At 41.5% G+C, this 11,081-nt stretch overlaps 1 protein-coding gene across 1 annotated transcript; it reads right to left on the bottom strand.

The window, feature by feature from the left end:
* Positions 1-6,486: 6,486 nt before the first annotated feature.
* Positions 6,487-9,434, bottom strand: LOC135593409 (1-aminocyclopropane-1-carboxylate synthase-like). The gene is made up of 4 exons (XM_065083399.1): positions 8,861-9,434; positions 8,601-8,732; positions 8,187-8,347; positions 6,487-7,811 (listed from the first exon to the last, which is right to left on the bottom strand). Exons 1-4 carry the CDS (start codon positions 9,035-9,037, stop codon positions 6,818-6,820), a joined length of 1,464 nt encoding a protein of 487 aa, XP_064939471.1. The 5' UTR covers positions 9,038-9,434; the 3' UTR covers positions 6,487-6,817.
* Between the last annotated feature and the right edge of the window lie 1,647 nt (positions 9,435-11,081).

The following is an 11,081-nucleotide window of genomic DNA, read 5'->3' as shown; positions in this document are numbered from 1 at the left end:
ATTGTCCTTTCCTGCGGCCTATTGCCCAATCGGTTAGTTGGCTCCGCAACTCCGATATCCTTGGCACAATACCCGCTCTTCTTGGCCCGATGCCCGAGTCCACGGCCCGAAGCCTTCTATCGATACGTCGACCGATCCACCGGCCCGACGTCCAATCTTCTGACATGTTCCTCCGGCATAACATGATTTTCCTGCTTTAATTGTCTCATCCTGATCGAGGCATCCTTCATCACTCAAAACGCAGATTAAATCATAAACATATATCAAGTAGTTTCATCATCAAAATACGAGATTCAACAACATCGTGATAACCGGACAGACTGGTATGTTGTATACCCATCCATATGATGGATGCAGCTGGTCTCATAGCTGCTCATGTAGGGACACTAGGGATATAGTACAGGTGCTCATTGGAGAATGAGTTCACTAATTAATCCGCTTACGGAATGCTGGATGGTTAATGATGCCTTATTGTCAAACAGTGATTCCGTAGTCCTAGTGATATATCTGGTCCTTAGACTTGAGACACCAAGGATGTCCTGTATGAGTGCTCCACTCTTTGATACCAGACTTATAGGTTTGGCTGTCACAGATTTAGTACAGTTGGTCATTGGGAGTGATAGTCGACCTTACGAGGGCTATTGAGTGTCGATAAAAGATCATCCACTCTCGGCATCATGAGAGGAATATCTCATGTGTTCTTGCTCAGACAAATCCCTAGCCAGGGTCATTCAGGTAGAGAGAAAAAGAGTTCTCCGGGAGAATCCGATTAGAGCGAGACTCGAGTAGAAACCGTATGGGTCTGACAGCACCATGCTCGATATACGGTCTATTGAATCTCGGATTTTGATGATAAAATCAATTGATGGGTTAATTGATCTAATCCATATTATTGAGTTAAGTGTGTAGGATTAACTACGATAACCAGAAAACACAAAGCAAGAATACTAGAGTCAAGTTCGATGGACGTTTAAGAGTCCGAAGAATCGTCAGAGATGCTGCCGGAACCAACCGAGAAGAAATCGAGAACCTATCGGAATTTTCGGAAGTTTGCCGAAGAGATCATCGGAGGTTCACGGAGATCACCAAGAAGGCTCGGTTACTCGTTAAAGTCATCACAAGTTCGGGAGCTTGTTGGGAGTCTGTCGGAAGAAGTTCATCGGAAAGCTCGCCGGAACAAGACTCGACGTTCATGGTTGAAAACTTGCTTAGGATGTTTTTGTGTTATGTAGTTCACCTATAATTAGGATTAGGATTAAGAGATAATCCTATATCCTGGTTAGGGGCCAACTGGGCCCAAAATTAGACTTGGTTTGGGCTAAATTTGAAGCCCAACCAGTGAAACGAAGGGTCTGGCGGTGGCACCGCCAGACTGGGCGGTTGCACCGCCCAGCGCCCGAGAGCTGGGCGGTGGCACCGCCCGTCTACTGTCAGTGTCTGACACTGACAGGCGGTGGCACCGCCACTGACAGGTGGTGGCACCGCCAGCATCGGGAACCCAAAAAGAATTCAAATTTTGGAGCCCAAATTTGAATTCTCTTGAGGCCTATAAATACCCCTCAAATCTCAGCTGAGATCACAACTTTTTGAGAAGCAATTGATTAAGAGAAAGGTCTTAGAAAAGTCTTTGCTAGTCTTGTTTTCAATTTGCTAGTGTTCACCTCCTTCTTTCTTGCTGAAAATCTGTAAGAGAGTGAACCGCTTGTAAAAAGTTGTAAGAGGGGTATTTACCCTTCCCCTTCAAGAGATTTGCTAGTGGAAGGTGGGAGCCTCATCGAAGAGGGGCATCGCAAGTGGATGTAGGTCATTTGACCGAACTACTGTAAAATCGGCGTGATCCCTGGTTTGCATTTACTTATTGTCATTTACATTACTGCAAACCATTTGCACTTTAATGCTCTACTTCTTTGTCTCCGTCTTACTTATCCCTTCAAGTTAAAACGCAATCGAAACGGTTTCAAACGAAAACGTTACTTTTATCATACGAAGTTTCCAAAAGTGTTTAAATCATCAAAAGTTTATCGCACTTTACCGTTGCACTGATTCAACCCCCCCCCCCCCCTCTTAGTGCCGCTCCGATCCTAACACGGTCTATGGGATATTAGATGGATGAGAGACTATAGGTACACGGTAACTGAGGGCAGACAGGTCCAATGGATCGGATTCCCCTGTACTGTCTAGGGACTACGGCGTAGTGGCCTAGTACGTCCATAGTCGATGAGTCGAGTGAATTATTACAGAGATAATAATTCACTGTGTTAGAAGGAGTTTTGATAGGTATGACTCACGGCTAGCTCGATATTGGGCCTAGAGGGTCACACACATATGGTAGGCATTGCGATGAGTAGAGGTTCAGATATGAGATATCCGACGGAGCCCTTATCTTATTGGATATCCAATAAGCCCCTGAATTATTGGATCCCATAGACGAGATCCAATAAGAGCCCATGAGAGATTATTAGATAGAGATCCACTAATCTAAAAGGCTTAGGTTATTGGATGCAGATCTAATACCCACTAGGGGAGGATCCATTAGGGTTTGACAGGGGACCTCTATTAATAGGAGAGATTCAGGGCCTTATAGGCTAGAGCCTTTACTTGCCTCTCCTATTCTTCTTCCCCTCTCCATCTCAAAGTAGGCCTGGAGTTTTGAGGAGCGTCGTCGCAGCCCTACTGTGTGGATCACCGCTAGAGAGGATGACGCTTGATCTCTTTCACCCTCTCCTAAGGATCTACAAGGAAATAGGGATATACGATCTCCCTAGGTAACACAATCTATTATATACATAGTTTTTCAGTTTCACGAATTTTGCGCACCAATCTTCGCACGACGATGAACATCTCTTTGGGAATCGGGGATTTTGTTTTCTTGTTCTTCCATTGCGTATGTGATGTCACCCCCAAAGATTTTTCCAACACATATGGTAGGTGTTATGACGAGTAGAGGTTCGGATATGAGATATCCGCTGGAGCCCTTATCTTATTTGATATCTAGTAAGCCCCTGAATTATTAAATCTTGTAGATAAGATCTAATAAGAGCCAATGAGAGATTATTAGGTAGAGAACCACGAATCTAAGAGGCTTGGGTAGTTGGATGGAGATCTAATACCCAATATGGCATGATCCATTATGGTTAAGTTGATAATGAGCCTTTATAAATAGGACAGAACCAAAGGGCTATAGGCGAGACCCCTTTTGGCTGTCACCTCCTATTCTCCTCTCTCTCTCTCTCTCTCTCTCTCTCTCTTCTCCGCCAATAGTCCATATTTGGGGCATGTGGACAACCACCCCGCCCATGTGTGATTGTGTGTGCGTGTCTCCCAATGACCCCCATGATCATCGTGATGCGATCGTGCACACACATACTGCTCAGTGACCCCGCTAGCCTTGGGCATCTATTGACGTTCACCACAGCTAACAAATGTCATCACAATGGCATTGTTATAACCGTCATAGCCATTCCAAGTAGTGATAGTGCTATTGCAACCATCGCACGTAACAGTAATCACCATAATCGTGTCGGTAGTGGCACTAATACAGCCATCGCACATGCTACAACTACTATAAGGTTGTCGCAATCTACAGTGCTTTTGTTGCATATATAGTCGCTGCTCGCGATTGAGTTGGTGACCACCAAAGACTACCACCCTTAACAATACTATTGCCGACAGCAAGCTATTGATAGTAGTCCATCGATCAAACATGACAAACCTCACATTGCCTGCAAGCAAGTGATAGAACAAAGTGGATAAGAAAGCAGACTAACAATATAAATAAATCGTTCATGCATTATAAATAAAAATCTAAAAACATCTTTTTACGAGCAAAAGATGCTAACAGATAGATCTAATATATTTAATTTCACAAACATGACTGTGATATCAATTATAAGCATAAAAATCATTTTTATGCTATTGTTATGTAAAAAATTTTTAATTTCAAAACCTAAAATTAAATATGATATATTATATTTATAATGCATACTTTTCGATGTCATTTAAAAAGCTTTTATCTGATTTACGAGCACAGCATCATTAGATCCGAAAGCTATAGCAATGTTAATCTATAATGAGAACTAGACTCGCATTCTTCTCTCTTCTTATCTTTCATAGGACCACTATGAATGATGGATTATGGATAGAGGGGAGATGAGAAATGATCTCTAATCGCTCATTGACTAGTTCACATAACTAAAGGGAGATGATAGAAGATCTATAATCTCTCAATAATATCATGTATCCCCATATCTTTTTATTTATGTATCTGTATATATATACATTATCTATTTATAAACAAGAGTAAAGAATCTATGCTAAATAATTAAGAGAGTATTTTTCATCAAAGTCATATCTTAAGAAATCTTACCATAATTAGATTTTCTTTCTATTGACTGATAACTATAATCATAATCTAATCATATCCATAATATATCTTACCTAATTAGATAAGATCACATAATCTAGTACAATAAGTTGCAAGGTTTTTAGGGGGTGTATGTAATAGGTAACATAGTTGTTTACCGGAAGGAGAAGACTTCCTTCTACTCTTGTTGATATTTTGTGGAATGACCTTAATATATAGGACTGTAAGTAGAACCTTAAAGATCTAACGATAGAATTGATATTTTGTGGAATGACCTTGATATATAGGTTAGTAAGTAGAGAACCTGAAAGTAGTATTTCTTATAAAGGAATCATAAAACAAAAAAAAGAACTTCCAGGTTCTTGCTCCTCGATTCCACCCGTAGGTAGACCTTTCTTATGCTTGGACCTTTGGATTTACTCGTTACTTCTTGAATTCGTAAGTGTGATCGTAAAAGGGTGTTATGGTGTTTGATGAAATGCGTTGACGATCTTATTCTGGTCTGAATAAATTTCTTTGGGTTTCTGGTATCCTCGTTGCTTGGGTCTTTCGATCCTTTTGTTACTGCTTGCACTTGAATCTTGTCCGTTGGCTGTGAATAATTTCGGATGAATGCACCCGTTTTTCTGTAGGGAAATCTGATCCTCCTCTCTATCTAGTAGATCTATCGTTGATGAAAGACGATGCTCATGCTCCAGTCCTTTGCCTTGGCGATTTGTCGATACTCACGTAGCTTGCAGCACCGTCATTCGATAGAAGGAACCCAGACAGCTTCGGTCTCCCAGTTAGAATGAACAAGCAATTGCGTTCCTCAAAACATAGGACACTAACATTGCATAACTTGTTCATTACTACGAGTATTTGCTATAGATAACATTCACAGCATGCTAAATATGCAGCGCTATGGACAGGATCACATTGGGTATAATGTGGACATTTTTCTATCCTTAATTCGTCATGTTTTCTTTATCATCTCTATGGAGGTCGTAATTTATCCCATTCAGAACAATTTTCTATCACGAAGCAAGTCTACAGAGTGTCACGGTATTTGTCAATTGCTGTTTAGAAGTCTACAGATTGTAGGAAATGACAATACGATGCTCTGAATTAATGAGACTTTTTCTAAACTAATTTTAATATACTTTTAATCGAACTTTAGGTGAGTTTGTCCAGAAAAGTGATGTGAACTATATTCGTATGCTCTACTTATTGTTATACCTAATTTGAATTATATTCAAATCCGTCGTTTATGTGTTAATGAGTCGGGTGTAGTTATCCAATCCGCTAATCAGAACCTCTGCTATGAATAAAAAAATTCTTTAAAAAAAAACTGCAACTTTTGATTTACAATCTTCTCCTCTCTCTCTCTCTCTCTCTCTCTCTCTCTCTATCTCTTTCTTCTGTTACTTTGGTCAGTGGCTTTATGTTGACCATGGAGTTTTATGTAGTACCCAAATGTCTGTTCCGTTTGACCAAACCAGGAGATACATGCACTAGTCTTCTTCTTAGTTTGACATTGGAAATTAGATTCTCGGGCATATGGATTCGATATCTCTACTGAAACAAATATTTTGCATCATGTTCACGCATAATGTTACAAATCCTAGTTCATTTATCGAATAAATGGAAATAAAAGGTTAATTTTTCAATAGAAAATGTTACATGAGGATCGAAATAATTGGGTTGTACATGCAAAACAGTTTGTGTGCGCATCAAGCTAATCACATATTATCTCTTGTACTTGGATCCTATCAACAAGTGACACCGGTTGTTAGATCAATATAAAAGTGATGAGTAAAAAGATAATTTTAATATCCTTTCATTTTTAGCACGTGAGTTGTTTAAATTATCTTTTTACCAATAAAATAATTAGAAACATGTTGTCACGTGTCGATTCAATATGTGCTGTGACGTGTTATGTTTTTCGTCAACGTAATTGATGACGTTAGTATAAATGAAGTTATTTAATTTATTTTTTATAATTATAAAAATATTAATACAAAATTTTGAAGTATAGAAATTACGATACTAATAAGATTTAAGTAAAAAAAGATAATTTATAATTAGTTCTTATCAACACTACTCCCAACTTAACTTTAAAAAATTATGTAAATATGTTATTGAATTCAAGGAATCCATGTTTCTTTCACCCGGAATACATTGCTTTTGCAACTAAAAAGGGGAAGGGATTTTTTACGGTGCACCTTCCCCACCTTATTCGGAATAATATGAATGAGAAAGAACAAAGAAATTTGTGACACATTGGTCAGTAGCATTTCTCAGGAATTAAAAAACGGAAAAAAAAAAAAAATTTGACGTTTGTAAAGGACTCTGCATCCTTTTTCCACGGACTCGAGAGCGATAAGGACTGTTTCTACACTACCTGCTGATGGGGCAGAGGGGAAATTAAGCGATGTCCCGTCGGTTAATATCGCCCACGCTTATCCATCACCATCAGTTGGCGGCCTGAACAAGGGGCGAGTGAGGAGACATGAGGCGAGGTGTCATGCTGCTCAGTTCCTCGAACCGACGAGGCAAACTTAGGCGGAGCGCCGCGTCCCACCTCTTGTTCTTCTTCTTGGCTTGCGCAGCCGCAGTGTGATTCCCGGGGGACACAAACTTCCTGATCCTCTTCAATGCGGTTTCCATGGTGTTATCGTCCATGTTGGCGAAGCACACCCTGAACCACCCCGGCTCAGAGCAGTGGAACGAAGACCCCGGTGAAATGTTGAGCTTCACCTCCTTAATTATCACTCGCCACAGCTTGAGTTCCGCCTCCACCGTGGCTTCGTTTAGCAGATGCGTCAAGTTCATCCAGCAGAATAGCCCCGCATTGCTCTCCAAACATTTGATATCAACTCTGTGGAGGCCAGCAGTAAAATATTTGTGCCTGCGCGACAATCTCCTCCTGCTCTCCGCCAAAAATTTGGTTGTGAAGTCATCATCTCCCAGCATGGAAGCCAGTAGGTGCTGCGTTTGAGTCGAGACCAGTCCAAAGCTGGACATCTTCCGAGCACAGCTGACCACTGCATCATTGTACGAGTAAATGACACCCACGCGGAATCCAGGGACGCCGAGATCCTTGGACAGACTGTAGACGATGTGAATTAGGTCCCTGTCGTAGTATGGTTCCTCTTCCACGATCTCGGAGACGCTGACGTAGGTAGGCTTGTCGAAGACGGTGCCCGAGAATATCTCGTCGCACACCAAGTGGATCCGTTTCTCGTTGGCGAAGCTCACTAAGGTTCTCAGTGTCTCTCTGTCCAAGGTTGTACCCAGAGGGTTTGAAGGGTTGGTTACCAGGATTCCTTTAACCCTGATGTTAGCTGTTTGTGCCCTTTGATAGGCAGTAACTAGCGCGGGTTCGGTGATCTTGAAGTTGTCGAAGCTGTGGCACTGAATAGGGAGGAGTTGAACTCCAGTTCTCCACCGAAAGTCTCGATCGAAGCTGCAGGAAATGTGCAATCGCTGTCATATATATATATATATATATATATATATATATATATATATATCAACCGATAGATCCATAATGAGGCCGGAGAGTGCAGAAACCTCAAGCGGCCGGTAGGTCGGTTATGGTTTTGGTGTAGCGTTATTAATTAAGAAATATAATATACTGAGACTGTCTTGTCGACGTCACAGTCGTGCGATGGCAAATATTGACTACTAATTTTTTGGTTATACCAGTAAGCTGGATTATATTAATGTTGCCTCCGTAGTTCGATCGGCTCATTCTCAAACAGTTTTCTTTAAAACAGATTAGTGTGACTGTGAAATATACATAAAACATAAAATCTTGATGTAGGATAGGTGTACGTACCCTGGATAATATGGCGTTGGAATCAGGAAGGCCTCCCCAGGATTCGCTAGACAAAATGCGATGGTTTCCTGAGCTCCGGTGGCTCCGCCGCTCATTACAATGCGCTCCGGGTCGAACGTAACTCCTCCTCCTCTCGCTTTCCCCATGAACCTAGCAATCGCCTGTGTGTTTCCACAAATCACATCATTAGCCTCTCAGAAACAGCAAAGCAATCTAGTGAAGTTGTCCCTAGCCCAGCAGGCACCATTTCCAGAATCCTCTTGACGTCGTTACAAGTAGATACAAGTTCTGGACTCATGTACGTGAGTTATAATGCGCACATCTTTTATCTGAGTGATGTAATATATTCTCGAGGGTCCACAGTTTATGACATGATAAGGACTAACTAAAGAGCTGCACTGTGATGGTTATTACCTTTCGGAAGTCTGGCAGGCCGTGGTAGTCTTGGAAGTTCGCGACGTCCTTAAACTCGGAAACGCCCTCGCCGGTGCAAATGGAAGCCTGTGGGTTCTGCTTGATCCACTGCTGCATCAAGTCCAGGCAGAGCTGAGATAAGGAAAACGCAGCACCCGTTAGCATTCCAAGTAGTAGGAGAATACGGAAGGCATATTTTTGGCCATAGGCCATGACAAAACTAACCATAATTACCGAACTAGTTGTGAAACAGCATTTACCTGGTTTTCTGCAAGTCCCATTTGGATGACCCCCTGAGGATTGTCGATGGGGTGGAAAGGATCATTATCGTAGGCCTTCCAGCCATCGAAGTATGAGGAGTTCTCCCCGTGGCCATCGCTCGTTGCGATGCGGGAGAGGACATTGTAATTTGAGTGTTCATCAACGTGGAGCCCCATTGCCGACGTTACGATCTTAGGCGAGTAATGGGAAGCCTGGGGAGAAGCGAGAACACGAGCTAGTGTCCGTGTAGAATGGACGATACATGCCGGGGGTGGACTTATATATAGTCGGAGCACCAGTTCAACATTTAAAATGTCAAACAGGCGAACTCCAGTTCAACATTCAAATCTGCTCCGGTCTTCCCAGATGAAGCACGTGAGGCGGGCTTCTGATTTAAGCAGTAAGATCAATCTTTCCCTCGTGGAAATCGGGGGTTTTCAAGGAAGGGAGGATTGGGAAGCTTCGGTGAAGAGAGTTGGGTGGGAGGGTTGAAACGACTGTAGGTGACGAAGGAACGATGACTAAGATTCACCGATGACGCAGACCACTTAGACCAGAGCCCAAAAGCGACCTCGGTTTGCTCATCGTTCCTGCGCAGGAAAGAAACCATGGCGACGTCTTCTTCTGAAGAGAGATTTGTGAGTTTTTCTTCCAGAATCATATGCTCGATCGTCATTTCACGATGTTTAGGTCACACAGGGAACGTACGTAGTACACGATTCGTCACACGGTGGAGAGTCAATTCAAAGTTTGGTTCTCCAGCGTTCACAATGCTCCATCGGATCGTCTTGGTGCTTCTTCCTTTTGTGTTTTGACGTTTTCTGCGGCGTGGTGCTCATCATCGTGTCCCGGGAGATCCTTGTGTAAATGGTGTTAACTTTCACTGCAGCATTTAGAGGAAGACTGGGGCTCACTCCGTTGGTATTCTTTCACTGCTCGTTTCGCCTTCCGTCTTGGTTGAGTTTAATGGCTTAAGCCATCGTCGGCCTCGTGGTTGCCATCCTAGAAACTTCTTTTTTTCTGCAAAACTTATATATATATATATATATAGCAGTGCAGCATTGAATTAGATTTTGAATTTGCTAGCTCAGTAGGATCACGTGCTATGTAATCTGTAACGGTCAATATCTATAGAATTTGCTTAACTTGTTATGTCCGTCTATTAAGGACATGTTTTTTTTTTTTTTGGGTGCTGCACTCAGTTCTGAAACGTGCTATGAGATTAGCTAACATGACAAAGTTTGTACTTGTCTTTGTCATTAGTTATAGCTTGATTTAGTTTCGAAGGGGTAAGCTTATCCAAAAGACTTGTAAGAGATCATACGAGAGATTGGAGTGATAAGCGAATCTGACATGATTCCGAGACATTATTTGTTCACCAAAGACGAATTCGATATTGTTCCGAGATATGTCTTAGCAGATGCTTGCACAAGCGATCAACATCAGGGGATGTTTTCGAATTTACCCCTTCAATGGTAAAATCAGTTGAAGAGTAAAAATAGTAAAGATGTATGTAATTTTAGGTTTTGGGGTTGGCTTTTATATATGAGTGATCGATAGAGTACGACTAACGATTGGTCAGGGAGCCCTTTACGTCATCCAAGAGCTCAATTATTTGTATTTAGAAAAATAAATATTTTTCGGTATGTATAGTGTCACCAAATTAAATTTAAAAAAAATAAATAAATGTGCGCAAGTCCACATGCCGCCATGCCTGGACTAACGAATGGTTTGGTATGTAGTAGGCTTTAAGTCTTTTGACTGCAGGCTTTTCTTGACAGGGTAGATCACCCACCACATCCTTCCAACCAGGAACCCACCATTTCCGAATAAACAAGCACTGGAGGAGACCTGGTGACCACCTTTCATATCATATTTATACTAAGAGAACGAACGCATTGTGTGTGTGGACCACTGCATTTCTGCTCCCAGAGAATAAGACTTCAACAGCTGCAGTAAAGTTTGAAAGGTTTTCATTGTTTGTCCATGTCAATAATTGGACGAACGAATAGATTAATTATAGTGGAGAATATTTTAATGTACAAGCACTTGTGGGTTGGTTTTTCACACCGTCCATGATGTAATAAGTGGCCCACCGAGGTTGATAATTTCATGTGATACAGGCCAAGATAACTTATGTCAATATGACATTTTAAATTATGATTTTACAGAAAAAATTATTTCGAGTAAGAAAAAATTATTTGTAGATAGAGTCAGAGT

Source organism: Musa acuminata, chromosome BXJ1-9 (genome assembly GCF_036884655.1).
Source record: "Musa acuminata AAA Group cultivar baxijiao chromosome BXJ1-9, Cavendish_Baxijiao_AAA, whole genome shotgun sequence".
In the NCBI taxonomy this organism is placed as follows: Eukaryota; Viridiplantae; Streptophyta; class Magnoliopsida; order Zingiberales; family Musaceae; genus Musa; species Musa acuminata.
This window is presented reverse-complemented; position numbering and strand designations above follow the sequence as displayed.